This window comes from Panicum hallii, chromosome 5, assembly GCF_002211085.1.
Source record: "Panicum hallii strain FIL2 chromosome 5, PHallii_v3.1, whole genome shotgun sequence".
NCBI classification, from domain to species: Eukaryota; Viridiplantae; Streptophyta; class Magnoliopsida; order Poales; family Poaceae; genus Panicum; species Panicum hallii.
This window is the reverse complement of record NC_038046.1, coordinates 15,269,162-15,287,767: the sequence shown is the minus strand read 5'-3', so window position 1 is coordinate 15,287,767 and position 18,606 is coordinate 15,269,162. Positions and strand designations below refer to the sequence as shown.

General features: G+C 48.1%; 3 protein-coding genes and 1 pseudogene across 4 annotated transcripts; 2 read left to right on the top strand and 2 right to left on the bottom strand.

Moving 5' to 3' along the window:
* Positions 1-60: 60 nt before the first annotated feature.
* LOC112895472 (probable aldo-keto reductase 1) lies at positions 61-2,551 on the bottom strand. Its single transcript, XM_025963426.1, has 7 exons — positions 2,391-2,551; positions 2,072-2,239; positions 1,763-1,966; positions 1,493-1,665; positions 1,299-1,395; positions 1,052-1,205; positions 61-498 (listed from the first exon to the last, which is right to left on the bottom strand). Exons 1-7 carry the CDS (start codon positions 2,445-2,447, stop codon positions 317-319), a joined length of 1,035 nt encoding a protein of 344 aa, XP_025819211.1. The 5' UTR covers positions 2,448-2,551; the 3' UTR covers positions 61-316.
* An 861-nt stretch (positions 2,552-3,412) lies between these two features.
* Positions 3,413-7,172, top strand: LOC112894480. Of its 2 annotated transcripts, none has more exons than XM_025962208.1 (3): positions 3,413-4,979; positions 6,819-6,834; positions 6,943-7,172. In XM_025962208.1, exon 1 carries the CDS (start codon positions 3,637-3,639, stop codon positions 4,936-4,938), a length of 1,302 nt encoding a protein of 433 aa, XP_025817993.1. In that variant the 5' UTR covers positions 3,413-3,636; the 3' UTR covers positions 4,939-4,979; positions 6,819-6,834; positions 6,943-7,172. The 2 variants fall into 2 exon arrangements, with proteins under 2 accessions (XP_025817993.1, XP_025817992.1); XM_025962207.1 differs by having other exon boundaries at positions 6,783-6,834.
* A 684-nt stretch (positions 7,173-7,856) lies between these two features.
* Positions 7,857-11,054, bottom strand: LOC112892468 (annotated as a pseudogene).
* Positions 11,055-14,756: 3,702 nt separating this feature from the next.
* Positions 14,757-18,447, top strand: LOC112894573. The gene is made up of 3 exons (XM_025962325.1): positions 14,757-15,105; positions 15,269-17,546; positions 17,764-18,447. The coding sequence occupies exons 1-3, from the start codon at positions 14,816-14,818 to the stop codon at positions 18,313-18,315; spliced, it is 3,120 nt and encodes a 1,039-aa protein (XP_025818110.1). The 5' UTR covers positions 14,757-14,815; the 3' UTR covers positions 18,316-18,447.
* The last annotated feature ends 159 nt before the right edge of the window (positions 18,448-18,606 follow it).

Sequence of the window (18,606 nt, the reverse complement as noted above, 5' to 3'; positions counted from 1 at the left end):
CATACATGATACATGTACTTCAGGTGGTGGCAAATTTTCCTAGTTGGATTCTGATTCAGCTTGTACACATAATGTAACTTTATTATAGGTTCAGACATTTCATGCAACAATATACATAGTCTTGTCTAAACATAAGTATGCACAGAAATCAACTTTTTGCTCATATTTCAGATGACACGGCACTTTATTATTTTTCTGTCGTACACTGTCTAGCACAGAGTATTCAGAAAGATACATCGGCCGTAATACTGAGCACATCTGCAGGGAGAGCAGCACATACACCAATCACATACTATCACCGTTGCTAAGTTCTTATTTAGCTCTGCTTCTTTGGTGTATCTGCGTACTTCCAGGTAGTATGTGCAAAGGAGGTGTATTGTCTTCCACCAGCTACATCTTCTTCACGGATCTGGCTGCCGATTTCCTTCAGGGCCTCATCTGTCAGCTTGACCTTCAAGGCATCAATGTTGGCATCTAGATTCTTGATCTTTGTTGTCCCTGAGAAATTATAGAAAGCATCTGTCAGCAACTAAATGTGGAGCGACATGCTACTGCGGGACTATGGGGCTATGGGGACATGCTAATAAGTTCTTTGAATTCGGAAGTGAATAGCAAGTGCACAAGGGCAGAAGGATGTATTTGTTAGTACACCATGTTTGGAACCAACATAAGTATTTCACAGCTTAGTAAAACATATCATATGGCACGAACTATTTATCAAAATATCTCACACACACATTTGAAAGGAGATTACCTCCCTCTAAGAAAAGGAAGGTTCTTTACTTCTTTATAGTAACTGGATACCTCTACAGTGTTGCTCCTCTGCCAAAGCAGATTAGATCATAGTGGAACACAGACATTCGCAAAACATATTATGCTAAACATTTCCAATTATCTATAATCTATGAATATGTGCATTTCACTTTTTCTCTGAAAGTGTATACAAGAAAAGCATATGAAAAAAAATGCAACTTTGGGTAAACACTGTGAATCATCAGTCTCATAACACTGTGACTGCCAATGATAAGAGAATGGAATTAGAAGGTCACACCTGGTATAGGAACGACATCAACCCCTTGATGCAGAACCCATGCCAAAGCTAGTTGAGCAGGGCTGCACTGGTGCTTATTGGCCAGTTCTTCCATTTTCAGATAAATTTGCTTGTTCTTCTCCAAATTTTCTGCCGCAAACCTTGGATGCCCATGCTGACAAAGCCAAAGTAAAATGTGTAAGTGAACTAAGAAAAAGATTGACTGATGCAGACCAAGAATGGTATTTGAGGTAAACTGTATCAGTACCAGATTAGATTCAGCAGCCACTTGCTCTGTCACTCCTCTCCCGCCGAAAAAACCACGGCCAATCGGACTATAAGGAACAATTCCAATGCCCAATTCTCTAGAGTCCACAGGGCACAGCAAATTTCGTTACATGATAACATTCAGTCAGGACTTCCATGAGCTAGAACAAGAAGAATTTGTGATCCATAAATCACCTGCAGAGCGGCACAATCTCGGGCTCGATGTCGCGAGACCAGAGCGACCACTCCATCTGCACAGCTGTGATCGGATGCACGGTGTGTGCACGCCTAATTGTGTCGGGGCTTGCCTCTGACAACCCGATGTACTTGACCTTCCCCTCCTCCACCAGTTTCTTGAGCTCACCAATCTGCAGGAAATTCAGCATCAGAATTCACATAAGCAACCACACCAACACCGCCGATTTTGTCGTAGAAAGGCAAGCAGGGTGTTCAGGCTGCAGAGACCGTGTCCTCGATAGGGATGGTGGTGTCGATGCGGTGCTGGTAGTAGAGGTCGATGCAGTCGATGCCGAGGCGGCGCAGGCTGGCCTCGCAGCAGGCGCGCACGTATTCGGGCTTCCCGCACACGGTGCCCACGCCGCTCCCGTCCCGCCGTATCCCGAACTTGGTGGCCACCTGCACCTGCTCCCTGGGCAGCTGCTTCAGCGCCTGCACGCACGTCGCACGCACACAGGCAGCCATGGGCCATGCGTCAACAACTCGCTCAACGACGCAGCGCAAAGGAGTCAGGAGAAACCGAAACGGCGGACGGACCTTGCCGAGGAGGATTTCGTTGGTGTGGGGCCCGTAGACGTCGGAGGTGTCGAAGAAGGTTACCCCGCGGCGGAAGGCGTGCGTGATGACGGCGATGCCGGCCTCGTCGTCCAGCGGGGAGTTGTAGGCGCCCGTCAGCCCCATGCAGCCGAACCCCAGCTTGGACATCTACATCAGACCCCAATCAATCGAGCGTGTTGACTGAACCAAATCCCCGCCGCGAACGGACGAGAAGGGAGCGGAGGCACCGGCGGAGCTCGGTAGTTCAGCTAGCTAATCGAGGAAGAGGCAAGGGGGGAGAGAAGAGAAGGTCGCCTACCTCCAATCCCTGGGTGCCGAGCTTGACGCGGGGAACCAGAGGGGTTTGATCCGCCATGACCACCGGGGGAACTGGAGGAGTCTGGAGTGGGCGGCGGCGGCACAGCACAGCCGCACAGGGGAACTGGAGGAGTCTTCACTCTGCAAATCTGCAGTTGGTCACCCACTAGTCCACTTCAAGTTCCAAGATCCAATCCCAGCCGAACATCATCAGCCGAGCTCTCCCGGAGTCAATGGAGTCGTTTGGATGGGCCGTCCCGGCTCAATTCCACGTGGGTGTGAACCGGCAAACCCAGTCCGGCCCGTCAAATGATCAGGACTGCCCTGGTGACGAGACGTTCGCTGCATATATTTTTTTTTCTATTACGGCCGGTTATAATCTAAAATGTTAATCCTAACACGTGGTAAAACTAACTTTTGAAGAACTAACTCATAATTTTCCTAGTAAATTTGGCTCATTTTCTTTTGATCGAGAGCAAAACAAGAATATGAAGGACGATGGAATTACTTTTACACATCTACGCAGGTTAATATTTATTGGAGCTAGCATGCGCCAGAAGAAAGACTATTTTGAAGCAAAAAAAAACAGCCTAATTGAGTCGTAGCAATATTAGCACGGTGGCCGCAACATTTTATTGTTTCCTGGACGTGGGTTCGTTTAATTAGCAAAGGTTGAGTCTGTTCTGTAACGTGCATGTGCCGCCTGGAGGCGCACATTTGCCGGTGCCATTGCAGAAGGCCATGGACGCGGCACAACCAGCCAGGCTTGCCCGCGGCCGCCGGCCGGAGACATGTCGGCCGGGCGGAACCACTTCGTTCAACCAAACGCGAAAGCGGCGAGGTGCAGGCCAGCACGGGGCCCAATAACCGGAACGAAGCCTGAGTGGGCCAACAGAACGCATGAAGCCCACCCGCGTGAGACTTGCTTTGTGCTCAGCCCATGAGACCAAGCCCACGCCACCGTTGCAACCAAAACCTAGCCGTAGCCACCTCCCCCATGGGAATTGGGAGGTTCCTCAGTCAGACAGTCGCAGCGCCGCCTCTTCTGTGCAGACACCTCGCCGGCGGCGCCTCTCCTTCGCTCGTCCCACATTGCCAGCCACCGATTCTCCCCGGGCCCTCCCTCCTCTCTTCCGCCCCTCCCTCCCATGATCCCTTATTGTCAGAAGTCTGCCACTCCTTGCAACTAGCCTGCCTGAGCCTCTCCATTCGCACCCAAATACCCAAGGACGAGGGAAATCCTCCAAATGCCGGGGAAATGCCGGAGGCCCGCGCCGCCGGACGGGGACGGCGACGCGACGGCCGTCCTCGACGACGCGGATCTGGAGGAGATTCTCCTGCGCTTCCCCTCGGCGGCCGACCTAGCGCGCACCGCCGCCCTCGTCTGCCGTCGCTGGCGCCGCGTCGCCTCCGGCCCCGCCTTCCTCCGCCGGTTTCGGCGCCTGCACCCGCCCCAGCACCTCGGCTTTTTCATCTGCAAAGGCGGTCGCCCCTATCGGTACGACGTGCTCGACCGCTCTCCCCTCCCGGTCCTCGACCCTACCTTCCTCCCCTTGGTCGAGCCGAATCCTGGCGTCGGCGGCGCCGTCAGCCGCTGCCGGAGCTTCTCCCTCACATCCCTCCCCTCCGTCGACCACTGGTCCCTCGCCGACTCCAGCGACGGCCTTCTGCTCTTCTGCTCTTCCTGCGACCGCTCTCGCTACGGTTACTACCTGGGGCTACCGGACCGCAGAGACATCCCCAAGCACTTTGCCGTCTGCGACCCTTTGTCCGGCCACTCTGTTCTCTTGCCCGCGCCTGACTCCGGCCTGCATCTTGGGTCTTATTACCTTGGTGCTGCTCTGGTAATCAGTGACAAAGACGAGGGAGACGTCGTCTCCTTTGAGGTGCTTGTTGTGACATATGTTCATAAGGAGGGGCCATGCCTTTGTGCTTTCTACTCAAGCTCGCGACAATGGGCGGTGCTCCCATGCCCTAGGCTTTACAAGTACAGTGACAGGATGCCCTGGTTTGACGATGGCGCGCGTGCCAGTGGGTGTGTCTATTGGGTTGTTCACGACTGGGAATTGGATTTCGAGCATATCCTGGTGCTGGACTCCCAAACCAAGAAGTTTTCCACCATCAATTTGCCATGCAGCCACATGTGTGAGAAGTACGATAGTAACATCAAGGTTGTGAGGAGCGAGGGTGACAGGGATCTCCGTATTGTGGCAATGGCGTGGTCCAGCTGTAAACTCCATTTCTGGCGTCGTGACAGGAGCAGGAGTGCCAAAGGACGATGGTTGAAAGAGGATGTGAAGTTTTTGAGTGTGGATGGGGTGGGTCATCTCCTAACGGGAGGTGTAGCTTGGTGTAATAATGCTTGTGCGGTTAAGATTATAGATGCTGGAGAGGGATTTGTTTTCATCAAGCACAGTGAGACTACCTGGGTGTTTGTTCTCAACCTCAAGGAAATGACACTGCAGAAGTTGCCAAATAGGAAACATTACTCTGGGCATGCACTTCCCTACAGGATGGCTTTATCTCCCCCCCTTGCCAAATTTCGGTGAAGGGAACGACTGAACGATCAAGAAGGGAACCACTGATCTAGGTAAGACATCAAATCGTTTCTCATTTTATTTCTCTCTTTAACGATTGCAATTTAATTTGTTTGCCGAGGTAGTACATGTGTCTACTGCTTTTTATAAGCACGGCATGAAATGTACTTGTGAAACCTTTCCGTGTGAGAATTTTGTTTTTTCGTTTGTTATCATGCAATCATACAACAATCAATGTAACTTTTTCATGGTATTTTCTGTAATTGGATCACTCTTTTTCTCTTAATACAAAGATACGCAGCTCTCCTGCGTATTCGAGAGAAAAACTTTCTCATGGTCTACATGTTGCAAAGTTAGCGTGGGGAATTATTTCTCCACCTGTTCGTTTCATTAGTGAAAATAAGATAGTTGACACTGTAGGCACCTCTAATTCTATATAATATATTCATGATCACTCCTGTAGTGCATTCCCGTGCTACCATTGTTATCTGTACTTGATCTTTCTTTTACCGACCGCCAAATAATCAATAGCTTGGTCATACTTACATGCCGTCTAAGTTCAGCATGGAGTCAGTTGAAGGGGCATTTAATCTTTAAATTAATTAGGTTCGGTTTTGTCTTACATTTCTTGTTGCACGGGTCATTTTTATTCGTTGTATTTTTAGTAAAGAGGAACATACTATTTTTTGTTCAGTGTGTTCGGTTGGCATAAAAATATTGTAAGTTTCGTCCAAGTATAAAATAGATCCAGTTTATCAAAATTTGTATCAGTACGCATTGTAATGAATACTTATCTTTCACTTCTGCATTAAAGTACAATGTTTCTTCTTGATTGCTCTGATCTAACTTGTAAAATAGGCATGGTGCCACACTGCCATACCTACATACAATCTGTGAATCTGTTATCTGTTCATAATTTTGTTTTTGCATAATACAATTGCACATAGAGAGGTATATAGTTTAGTCCTAATTCACGCTTTAGCTTTGTCTAAAGTGTCTTTGTATAGAGAACTTTGTTATTGCAATTGGTCTACTCTTCTGGACAGTTTTCAGCGTGTTTGAAAGCAATTATCATGGCCTTTTGTTCTTAATGTCGAATCATAGAGTACTCCTAAATTTTGTGTAAACATGTGCCTCAAATGTACTAAGCCTAAATTCACGTCTGGGTCAGTGTTATCCTTAGCCACACGTCAAAGAAACTCTCTTAGAATTTATGATTTTCAGAACAGGATAAGCTACCGCCAAAGATTAAAGTAAAAAAGCAAGGACAAGGCTATTATATGTCCACTACTTTTTATAAGCATCGTGAAAGATCTACTCATGGAAGCTTTCTGTGCGGGAATTAGGTGTTTTTCTTGGTTGTCCTGCAATTATTAAACAATTGGTTTTTTTACTTTCTCAATTCTGAACGTAGTGCAAGTTTACATGGGATATGAAAAACTACTCCCTCTGTCCCAAATGTGGGTCGTTGTTTTGGCTTTTCTAGGTACATAGTTTTTGCTATGTATCTGGACGTAGGGTATATCTAGGTGAATAAACCTAGAAAAGTCAAAACGACTTACAATTTGAAACGGAGGGAGTATTTCTCAAGCTGTTTATTTAATTAGTGAGAATAAGGCTGTTAACACTGAGTTCTGGGACATTAGGCATTAGGCAGCTCCAGTTGTACATGATGTGCAATCACCATAACGAAATAAGCCTGTGATCTATGTTAGCTTGCAAGCAATAGGCAAGTTGGTGGTCTGCTGCTTTTGCTCATTTTTTTCGTTGCTTTAACAGTTTGAATACTTTCTTTTCTCTCTATGGTCTGGTCGTTTGTGTCTGTAATCATAGGTGTGTGACCCTATTTTTTCCAGACGGGATGGACATTGACGTTATAACGCCAATTTCAGGTTCAGGATGTAGAAGGTAAGCTATCGGTGCAATTTCTGCTGGTATACACATTTGATGTCCAGTGTTGCCAATTTCCATGCCCCTTGTGGGATTGCAAGTTTAATTATAACGCTTCTTTGGCAGGAACTGTCTGAAGGGAACTACTGAAAATGGACTCGGCTGCTGTTTTCCTCCGCTAATTTATTTAGTTCGTGAGTGGCCTAGCTTTTTCTTTTATGTTGGAGTTGGACTAGTGGTGAACTATGTGGTAAGATTAAGATACATGTGATGTTTGATGTGTGTATTTGTTATGGAACGCTGCTGTGAACGTTCGTGTTATCTTCATATTAAAAGATAATAACGTGTTGGTGTCATCGTGTGCTTCCGGATGGTGAAGATGCCTTGCAGTATCAGTGCAGTATCAGTCTAATAGACTGATTCTATCAACTAGTACCAGTACGTCAGTACAAAATGGCAGTTTCGTAGTGCGTACATCGAGTGTACAAAGGCAAGCAACACATCCTCCCCGCTCGGTCGCTCCGACGTCGAGGTGACCGCGGACAGCGGCAGCACGCCGGGAGCGTGGAGGATACGGACGAGTCGTCTCCGCAGTACGCAGGGAGACTCGTCGTGCCACTGCCAGCTGGGCCCGAGGGCAGAGGAATCGTTTCCGGAGGATCCATGCCTGCTAGCATTTTATTGTCCATGCAATAATGCTGAAACTCGTCGACAGTTTTCGGATTCTGAGACGTGTCAATGCAAAAACGAGAGCAAGCTCAACCAAATGGTACAGCCTTTTATTGTCCATCCAGCAAGAATGCTGAAACAAATAATACGTTTACTGAGCAAAAGCAACCTAGAGCAAATTATACAACTACACGGGAGGTTGAAATATCAAGGGTATGCATCCAACACAACACAGTAGTTGTAGCGTCGCCTTTGTTCACTTGTTTGCTACTCCCTCCGTCCCTAAATAAGTGTCACTCAGGAAGCGTGTTTGCTTCACAAACACGCTTCCCGAGCGACTTCTATTTAGGAACGGAGGGAGTATTTGCTATTTAGTAGGTACAGTATCCAACTCCCGCCGCCGCCGCCGCCTCGGTCACCGTGCCCCACCTGCAGTGCGTCACGAACGCGCCCACCGCCGCGTGCCGCAGCACCGCCACCTGCGGGGCCCAGCCCCTGACCACCAGCCCGCGGCCCGGCGCCGCGGCGTCAATGTCCGGGAGCGGCGGCACGTTCTTGTCCCCGACGACCCAGACGAAGTTCGCGCAGGAGTCGGCGAGGCCCATGCCCAGCTCGGACACCTGCTCGAGCGGGAACCGGGTGAGGCTGCCGAAGCAGACGTACACCACCGACCGCGCGGGCTTTGTGTCCAGCCATTTGAGCACGCGCGCGGCCTCGGCGGCGACGGCGGCCGCGCTCTAGGGTGTCATCGCCGTCGCCGTTGACAAGGCAAAACGGACCGACGGCGAACACCGGCTTCCCCGTGACCTTCTCGTAGTGCTCGATGTACCTCTGCTCGAGGTACGCGAACGAGTTGACGACCCATCCGGCCGTGGCGCGCTCGACGTCAAACATGCGGTTCAAGAACTCCCGCGAGTCCGCGCCGGAGAGCGTCGCCTCGGCGAGCCTCGACCTGGTGAGGCAGTGAGCCGCACCGCGTCGGGGAGTCCCGGCACGAGGAAAGGCTCGGTGTCCGACGCCACGCCGTTCTGCGGGCTGTGGAGCAGCAGAGAATGCTGCACCGAGAGCGCGAAGCACCCCGTGCCGGTGAACGCGTACCGCGGGATGCCGAGCTCGGGAGGTGCCGTGGCAGCCCAGGGGAGGTCTCCGTCGAACACGACAGTAGCGTCGGCAGGGTGGCGGCGCAGGAGGTCAGTGAAGAGTGGCGCGAGAAGGTCAACGGCGATGGCGAAAGGCCCGGCGAGCTCGCCGTTGGGGAGGTCGTCGGCGCTCTCGTGGCCACCCGTGAGCCCTGCCGCCTCGGCTGGCGGCGTGAGCGCGTGGATGCGGATGCGGAGGCCCGCGGCGGCCGCGCGGGAGACGGGGCCACCGAGCCTGGCGGCGTTGGCGTGAGTCAGGACGAGCGTGGCGTCGGCGCCGCGGGACGCGAAGAGGCGGGCGAGGTGAGGTGGAAGAGGGAGGTGGAAGGGTATGGGTGGGTCCCGCCAGTTATACGGATAGAAGAAGAAGAGAGAGCATCTATACTTACGTAAGGCAGGGTACAAAAGTATTTTTGCGTGCCTCTTCCACGACGGCAAGCTGATTTGGCACGAGTTGGCGTGCCACGTCGGTAGAATGATTAAATAATTAGTTTCGCGTGTAGATAAATAATTAGATTCGCGTGTGGAGGAATGGTAAAAGTATAATTGTTAAAATAAAGATGATAAATGAAAAGTGCTAAATAGTTAAATACCCCTTGCGTAGGAGGGGATTGGGGGAGCCGCGGAGCAGGAGGTCGCTTGCCGGTGAGGGTAGCCGCTGGTTGGTTTGGCGCCAAGCGCCGGCCGGGAATCGCCGGTCGCGTGGCGGCTCTGTTCTGCCCGGTGAAGAAGAAAGGGTGCGAGAGAGAAAAGAGCCAGGTAGCAATGTTTGACCGAGAAAAACTTCAAATTTAAAACTGAAACATGGAAAACGGTAAATACAAAGGTTGTAGAGGAAGAAAAGATCTACAACATTGATTTTGGAAAAAAGTTCATTAGAGCAATTTGTTGAGAGATTCAAGGCTCTAAAGTTTGCCAAAAATCTGGAATTTCAGGAGATCGATAGAATTTCCTAAGTGTTGGATGGATCTATGTCCGGGCAATTTTTCGATCCCGAGTTCCGGTATCAAAACGGAGTCGATTCGACCCAAGATCATGCCCGTTGGAAAGTAGATGTCCTGGATAACCCATTTTGCTACTGAGACGCCCTATGTTATTAGAGGTTTGAGATTTTAAACGGCGCCTCAAAATGGTTCAGAGAAAGGTTTTTCAAACGCATGAAACGATACCCGATTGAACTGGAACTTGGATTTTTGATTGAGTTCGAGTTGCAAACTTAGACGCAGGGGCGGATCCACAATGGGGGCAAGGTGGGCCGTCGCCCCACCTCAATTTTTGGAAGCCTCTTATACCTATATAGGAGTATACTGCAAAATTGAGAAAAAAATTTAACAGTAGGTGGAGCGAAACAGGAGTTTAGCCCATTTTGACCATCTTCTCCTGCCTTCTTCGCCCCACCTAAATTCTCGTCCTGCGTCCGCCACTGCTTAGACGTGAGTTCACTTTCATATGTTTGTCCTGAGAAGCAACATTTTGGTATATTATTCATAATTTCTATGTTTACCCTTATTATATATGGTTTATATGTAAAAATTGACTAAGTCAACACATACACTCAAAATGCGCAAACAAATGCAACGATGAAGATGCATGCCATGATATGGTTTATTACGTTCCAATTGTTATTTTATTATAAAAATAACACTAGAGGTGTCACACATAAAATTTACTTTATTTATTTTTCTACTAAAAAGTATATGACACGTCCAGTCTGACCCAAGAAATGATGCCCAAAGTTGCCCATAAGACGGAACTAGGCCCCAACCCAAAAGATGCTCAGTCTACTCCTCTGCCTACTCCATGGCCTCATCCGTCGTGGCACTCCTTCCCTAAACCGCCACTGCTCCACCAGAGCAAGCTCAGTCTTCTCACCCACTGATGTGCCACTTTCTACTCTCTGCACCCAAGCAACTCCCAGCTGCGGCCGTCCCCCCACAACATGAGCAATCTTCAGAGTTTGAACCGCCCGAGCCCACCCTCGCCGCCACTTGTGGTTAGCCTTTCTCCTGTCACCCTGGAATGGAATCCTCATATGTCCCCGACCCTTATGCGCCTGTGCGCTTGATCTCCCTCACTGCTTTGCTCCGGAGCAAAACACCAGCTTGCATCAAACCGAGCTTGGCTCTGCGTTCGAGGTACAAGAAGGGATGTGAGGCGGACAGTAGTGCAGGGGGCTATGAGGAAAGTGTTAGGACTTAAGTGCGAGGAAGCAATGTGTCTTGTTGTGTATAACTAAGTGCAGGGAAGGCATTGAAGGGCAACACTGATTTCTTGGTTAAGCAAAGATCCTAGACTTACTCGAGGACGAGCAAGGTTTATGCATGGGGGAATGTTGGCGCTCGTTATTGTCATGTTTTTAGTGCCATTTAAGTGGAGTTTTTGGACTAATCTTTATACTAACCCGCCACTTGGCACGTGAAATAACCCCATTTTCGCATATGCTTGTGTTTTTGGAGGATGTTTGATTATGCAGGTTTTTGGGCCTAAATTGGAGCAATTATGAATGAGTTTCAGGACCCAAGATTACGCCAAGCAAATGAAGCCCATGGGCCAAAGGAGTTCTAGGCCCGTTCATGCTCAATTATGGAAAGAATCAACCTCCAATGATGCTTAAGGGCCAAGTAACAAGATAGTGAAAGAGGACTTCGTGACAAGGCAATTCGACGAAACTCGGAAAGGATCAAGCACATCGCGAAGCAACCGACGTCGCATGGGCCTCTACTGCGGGGAACAAAGTCCTGAAGGGACTAGAAGACGTGTGACCAAAGATGGAAGCGAGACAGTGCAAAAAAGGGGTAGGCCGGCCGGCCTACCATATGTAAGCCGGCCGGCCTAGGCTTTTCCTACGCCGGTTCGGCTTCCCTTTTTTACCACAACTTTCTTGGACTATATATACTTCATATACTTGAAGCCACACAGATCCATCCATGGTAACTCAGCGAAACCTATAGCAACACAAGAGGTAGACGACGGCCGTTGCAAGTCTTCAGAGTTATCTAGGAGATAGCTTAGGCCAACCCTAGCCGTCATGGCCTCCCTGCGCCGTTGTGCCATGGCGGAGTTCAGGAGCTAGTAGAGGATCGTCAATGGTATGTACTCGGATGTGATGATCTAATACATCTATTGTGATGATCTGTACTACGAGCATGCCTATGACAGGTGTATGGAAGACGGTGTGCTTGCCCAGGAGGACCTGAACCTTGTCAGGTTCGCGGTTGACTCTCTCAACTCCAACTCACGCACGAGGAAGCTCGCCGCGGTCCAAATTCTGCACTCCCTCCTCCTGCGACAAGAGGCATCTAACACATTGCATGTCTCAGAAATAACCACCTCGACGAAGGCGGTTGCCACCTTGATCAGCATGCTGAGCTGGACAGGTCCAGAAGATCAAGATATCAGGTTTTTCGCTGCAAAGATTACCGCCGAGCTTGCTGCTGGAGATCTCCTAATTGTTGGCATCCCAGGCACAATACAGATGGTATCTTCTCTTCTTGATTCTGATGTAAAGAATGATTTGGTCATCAAGCAAGGCATTCTAGCTCAAAAAGTGGACACCGACGAACAGTGCACTGATAATTGGCAACTAAGTCACTGTTCAGCTTCAAGAGTGGATATTAAGGGGGAGGAAGGTGGTTATCAGAATCAGACATCAATACAGGCTAACTCAGCCCATGCTGCAGTCAATAGTTCATGGAGCTCCAAAATATACAGATTCTTGCAACACATCAAGGACATGCTGTCAGTTCCAAAAGAAGGAAAAGAACCTTGGATGGATGAGGATCCGTTTCCTGTACAGGGTATGATAATTCTTAAAAAGCTCGCGCATGATCTTGATAACTGTGCAGAAATCAGCAGAGCAGCAGGCCTCATCCCAAAGATTGTAGGGTTCATAAACTACACTACATGCACAACAAACATTAGTGAGGAGCAACAGAATCTGATTATGACTACAGCCTTGAAGTTAGTTGCAAGGCTTGTTGACGTCGAAGGAGAAATTGGTATTGCACTCAGGCGGAAGATCTTAGAGCAACCCTTTCTATTGTGTAACCTTGTTCACATCTTGGAGGACAGCAACGGACGCCCGGAACAATGGGGGCCAGCAATGGTTATCACTGCAAAGCTTGCTGTGGATGAGGAAACAAGACAGAAGATTGGGGACTTCCAAGTGATCATCCCTAAGTTGATGCAAACATTTCTTTGTCGAGATGGATCTTCAAGCACATATTGTAACCACCTTGTGCGAACGGTGGCAGGGGAAGCACTATCAAAACTGACAAAGGAGAACACTAGCTACTGCTCAGCTATCTTGGAGGAGGAAACAAGATATGATGTTACTGAGCATCTCAAGGATATGCTTCAGGAAGAAGATGAGTATGCATATGTTGCAGCAAGTATGCTGGGGAATCTGTGTGCACACTCCAGAGGCACGTTGTTCCATCTTGAATTAAGCATGTGTTTGTCATCTACATTGCAAGTGGTGAGTCTTTTAAATTAGCTACCGAAGGGAACCACTATGAAACATTATTTGTTTCTAGCCATTCTTTGTAATTTAAAATTAAAAGAAACTTGAACTCTTCAAGTAGACAATATATTATTTTACAATTTACATGTCGCTTGCAATAATTTAGTTTACATTGTACCTCACATCTTGACTTGAATGACTTAGGTAGCAGGCTATAATAGTATATAGGAGTCTTATCATTATCCAAAAAGTATAATCAACTATTTAAATGACTATTGGGCATGCTTTGATGGTGAGATTAATTGGTGTAGAAGAACTAAATAATATTATTAATGTGGCAGGAGTTGGCAAAAATAATGGATACCAAGGGCAACAAGCAATTGGAAGCCCTTCTCGTCCTTGCTTCACAGCTTTTTAATCTGAACCCTGAACTAGAGTCACATAGTAATGCAAGAAGACTTGTCCAGAAGTTAGTAGCCACACTCAACTCCAATCAGAAATCTCATCCTGAATACCCAAGGATGAGAAGGGCCGTAGTTGAGGTTGCAATATCCATTATGGAACCGTGTCCACGCTACTCAAGCATATTCAGAGAAGAAGGGATGATGGAGGCACTGTCTGAGGTAGAGAAAGCCTTATTGAAGGTGGAAAAGTATAAGGTCTTCTTGGGCAATGTAGGAGAGGTTGTGGAGGGCGGCTTACATCTGCGCGACCTGATTGACAAAGCAAAACGGCTTATAGGTTCCACAACTCAAACTTTGCCAACTCTCAAACCAGGCGACCATGCTTGATTCATCATTACATGGTGAATATGTTGTGTTGGGGGCTTGGGGCTAGACCAAGTGATATACCAAGGTTTTCTCCTTTATGACCAGCAAATGCCATAAGCTGAAATAAGATAGATGGTGTTGTAACTAAATAACCTTTTTCTTGGTAACTGAAATTATGCTGCTGTTCATGTATTTATTACGCACTTTCCTACAGATCTTGGTCATACTCATGTCAATATATAATGTCATAAAAAAGAGAGGCATGCCAGGGAGTGATCATTTTGGTTCTATGTCGTAGCATGCACCTTGAACAACCAGGAAGGAACCTTCTTGCCTTGTTCTCTCTTAGTAACCGTCTTTCCAGACTTGTGGTTGTAATTTAGTCCATGTCTTAAGACTGGTGTTCTCAAGCTGGCAGCAGTGGAGCACCGTGGAACATGCTTAGCATATCAGTGTTTCTTTATTTGCATATCACTCAATAGGGTATGTCGGGGTAGGTACGAATATATAGGAAGCAGGTGTTCCCCATCCCATGTTCCCGCACCAAATGAGGATCGGACACCACACTCCAGAGCCCACTACCAATTTGGGTTTCAGTTAAAAATGATGCCGATCCAGCGAATATTGTTACCCCCTTCTGATCTGGGAGTGCCTGGTGCAGTTAGGCTAAGCATTTCTGTATTGTGGTCGTGAATCACATGGAGTATGTAGTTTATCAGCAGCACTCAGTGGAGTGAACGCGTCACGCGCAAAGTAACAGGCTGTTTAACAGTATTTAACAACAAAGCTTTCCGTCCTTCCAATCACTTGACACAATTGCTGCCGGACTAATCATTCCATTCACACTGAGTAGAAATAATTGAGGAGGCTAGCGGCCGAGCTGTTGGCGGAGTGAGGAACAGTAGCGAGCAAGCTAGCCCTGAACGGTGCTGCTGTGGATACAAGGGAACTGGGAAACAATGGCGAGCCTGGATGCTTCCGGTGGCGAGGTTTCCATCCGAATGCCCTCTGAAGCTGCAAACCCCGTATGTGGCGTGTTGCAGCGCAAGAGGAGGAGCACCATCACTAAGCAGGAGAGGAGGCTGAACAGCTTCGTTCTCTTTGTTGCCTCCGGAGAGTGGGTGGGCAACGCCTTCGGCGCGCTGGCTTTCTTGTGGGCAACAGTGGTCTTGCTGGGCGGGTATGGCAAGGAACTCAACGATAAGGACTTCGGGATTGCAGCGGGTATAATCTTCATTGAAGCCTTCAGGTACCCTTACTATATGCTCCTCTGTAGGGGAGGGGGATTGTCTCGATCCTGTGATCACCTTGATTTTGACAAGGAGTTCTCCTATATAGCTTACTCTGCTTGCTCATCTCAGTTTCCTCAAACTCTTAAGTTTTGATCTTTTTTCCCTTTGTCGCTCCATCAGGATGTTCAGCCGCAACTACAGATTGGATGACCAGTCAATGTTCAGGACTACAAGGGCGTTCAGAGCCATAAGTTCGCCTTTTGCTTGCATGCTCGTGCGACCGCAGGAATGGAATGAACTTGCGGCTATCATGGGTTCATCCATATGCCTTGTATATTTCCTCCCAACCCTGCCCTCGGAAGTGGTTCTGGCCAACATCATTATGGCAGCCTTACTACTTTTGATGAGCAAGTTGCAGTTTCCAGGGGCTCTGCAGCTCATGAGCAGGCCCCGACGGTACCGGCGGCTGCTGCTCTGGGCTGTCCTAGCTGCCCTCCTGATTAAGGCTGCTTATCACATATCAGAGCTGGTAAAACAGAAAACAAAGCTTCTACTACTTGCTCTAGAACCCTGGTACGCTTTTGAGTCAGCAGCTATCGTAGCGCTGGTCATAGCGGTGTTGCTTCTCAACTTTAGACCCCCCAGTATTGCCAGGCTAATAGACAGTCGCTGTGGTCGCAGACTGCTGTCTTTGGCTAAAGTGGTTATAATCATATATTTGATTGGTAATTTGGTTTTGTTGGCCTCGGTCAAAATGGCATCAGCATATTATTATCGACTTCCCATGAAGTATTTGCATTTACTGAGGTTGCAGGGCTTGCTATGCTTACCATTAGCTACATTGGTATTATCACTTGTCAGCTTACAGACCCCTGCAAATAGTCCTTCTAGCCAACCGATTGATATCACCCTGCATATATGCTTCTTTGTACAACTGGTGTCCACGTTGGCTAACATCGGCTCAGATATGATCGGGACTGCAATAATGCTAGGGGTGCTACTGATTGGCAACCTGCAGATTCCAGGGGCCATCATACGAATAATGCTCTCATCTTTCGGCCTTGCCAATCTGCAGCATAACAAATACGAAGAGAAAAAATTGTTGGGATCTATGGACGCCTTCTACGTGCTGACGCTCTGCCAAGGGACACTCTACACAGTGGCATGCATCTGCGATCTCTTCTCCTTCTTCCTCCGCAGATCGCTTGCTCGTCAATCAGGACTCAGGGGTAAGCGGGGAGCAAGAGCTGTCGACTTGTACTACCACTGTGCCTACCTCAAGTGCATGGAAACCGGTATTCTCACAGCGGGGAAGGAGATCAGCCTCACCAGCTTTGCCATTGAGTCCCTCAGCTCTGGCTCACGTAAGAAGCAGCTCGCCGGGGTTCTCATTGTTGACAGCCTGCTGCAACAGAGGGAAGAGCTCGTCTCAAGGATCGCCTGCTCCAGCAAAGCGGTGTCTTCCTTGAGCAACATGCTTGGCTGGACAGATGCTCCAGACAGAGAAATCAGGCTGCTCGCTGCCAGGGTCACTGCCAAGCTAGCTGCCGGCCTCAGGGTCGCTGCGATTCCTGGTATGCTCCAGTTGGTTTCATCACTACTTGATGCCGAGGATCAGCTTGCAAGAGGATTAAATTCAGCCAAGGATGCTGGTGATGATAAATCCCCAGGCAGTGCCGGGATCAAACCAAGGAGACATGACTCATATGTTAGCCAGCATTGGCAGCGGATGAAAGAAAGGTGGACCGTTCCAGCAGAGCCGCCCTTGACGCATCAGGACTCCTTCCCTGTACTTGGCATGCTGATTCTCGAGAAGCTTGCTTCCGATCCTGACAACTGTGCAGAAATTGGCAGGGCCACGGACCTCATCTCCAAGATCTCAGGGTTCATAAGCTACACTAGCAGCAGTCGTGCGCAGCAGAAAGCGGTGGTCTGCTCATCACTGAATTTGGTGAGGAGGCTTGCAATCACCGGCGGGAAAGTCGGCGCATTGCTTCGGCAAGAGCTGTGGGAGGACCCATTCTTGCTGGACAACCTTGCAGGCATATTGGAAGATAGCCGCAGCAGCATTAAAGCATGGGAGCCAGCCATGGATATCATAGCTAAGTTGGCCTTGGCTGAGGATGCTAGGAAGGAGATTGGAAGCAACAAATTGATTATTTTTAAGCTGATGCACGCATTTCTTGGGCGATATGGACCGACCAACATGCACTACAGCCAGCCGCTGCGATTGGCTGCAGGAGAAGCTCTGGGAAATCTTGCAATCGAGAACACTGCAAATTGCTTAATCATCTTGGAGGAACCGGGATACAAACTTATCAAGGATCTCAAGGATATGCTTTGGCATGATAAGTACAGATATGTTGCTGCAACTCTTCTGCAGAATTTGTGCGCGCACTCCAGAGACAAGATGCAGAGTCTAGATGCATACGAGCACCTCTCGTGTGCCTTGCCAGTGGTGAGTCTCTTAGTTGCTACTTAGAGAGAGTGCTAGCATGTTCACTTGATTTTTTTATATATAATTACGTGTGCAAATCAATTATAATATGGCTTACACCACAATAAGAGCAGCATATATACGAGTTATTGTTCGTCATGCACATATTTTGTTTTCATTGCCTAATAGTTATGAAGCAATCATTTAGTTACCTTATATCTGAGCACACAATATGCAGGTGGTGGAAAACATTATGGCTGTGGAAGGTAAACAGATGGAGACCCTAATTGGCCTTGCATCACAAATTTGTAATATCATCCCTGAATGTGTTGTCCACTCTCTTGAGTCACACCTTGGTGTATCAGCATTTGTTAAGAAAATGGTGAATGCACTCCATGCCAACAAGAAACCAAGCCCTGAATACCCAAGGATGAGAAGGGTGATAGTTGAGCTCACAATATCCATCATAGAATCGCATCCTTGCTACACAACCATCTTTATAGAAGGAGGGATGATGGAAGCTCTGTCAAAGATAGAAAGTATTCCATCTAAAGTGGAAAGGTACAGGATCTTCTTGGGCAATGCAGGAGCGGTTTTGGAGAGCGGTTTACCTCTACCGAATATGGTGTCCAGAGCAAAAGGGTTATTTGATTCTGCGACTCGAACTCCGGAACTCATCATTGGTCACCGCCTATTTATTGATGATATATCTTTGTGTTGTTGTAATGAAACATATGGCACTGAAGCCATATTTAATCAATTAGGAAAGAAGGTAGAGAGCCTGCGTTGAGTGAGGCTCAAATAAGGGTTGTTATGGACACAGCTAGTGTGACAAAACGAGCTACCACTAGTTATCCATTGTGTTTTTTTTAATTCATTGTAGCTGAATATATCAAAGGTTTGGGGGACTCTTATGTGAATAGTTCCAGAAACAAAAACATGCTTCTCTTAGTCTTCATTTTTGCTCTATGTTCTGCAGGGTATTTGGAAGAGTAGTTATTTTTCAGTCAGGTGTGGATAAAAACTCTAATGGGTATGAAAACTGATATGTTTTCGTAAAAAGTGGTGTCCCATATGTTGA

Excerpts from the sequence above, each read along its gene's own strand:
- LOC112894480 (XM_025962208.1), top strand. The coding sequence starts at position 3,637 with ATGCCGGGGAAATGCCGGAGGCCCGCGCCGCCGGACGGGGACGGCGAC.
- LOC112895472 (XM_025963426.1), bottom strand. The coding sequence starts at position 2,447 with ATGGCGGATCAAACCCCTCTGGTTCCCCGCGTCAAGCTCGGCACCCAG. Across the intron at positions 1,967-2,071 it reads ACGAAATCCTCCTCGGCAAG|GCGCTGAAGCAGCTGCCCAG; the intron begins GTCCGTCCGCCG and ends ACGTGCGTGCAG. Across the intron at positions 1,666-1,762 it reads CCATCCCTATCGAGGACACG|ATTGGTGAGCTCAAGAAACT; the intron begins GTCTCTGCAGCC and ends AATTTCCTGCAG.
- LOC112894573 (XM_025962325.1), top strand. The coding sequence starts at position 14,816 with ATGGCGAGCCTGGATGCTTCCGGTGGCGAGGTTTCCATCCGAATGCCC. Across the intron at positions 15,106-15,268 it reads ATCTTCATTGAAGCCTTCAG|GATGTTCAGCCGCAACTACA; the intron begins GTACCCTTACTA and ends TCGCTCCATCAG. Across the intron at positions 17,547-17,763 it reads TCTCGTGTGCCTTGCCAGTG|GTGGTGGAAAACATTATGGC; the intron begins GTGAGTCTCTTA and ends CACAATATGCAG.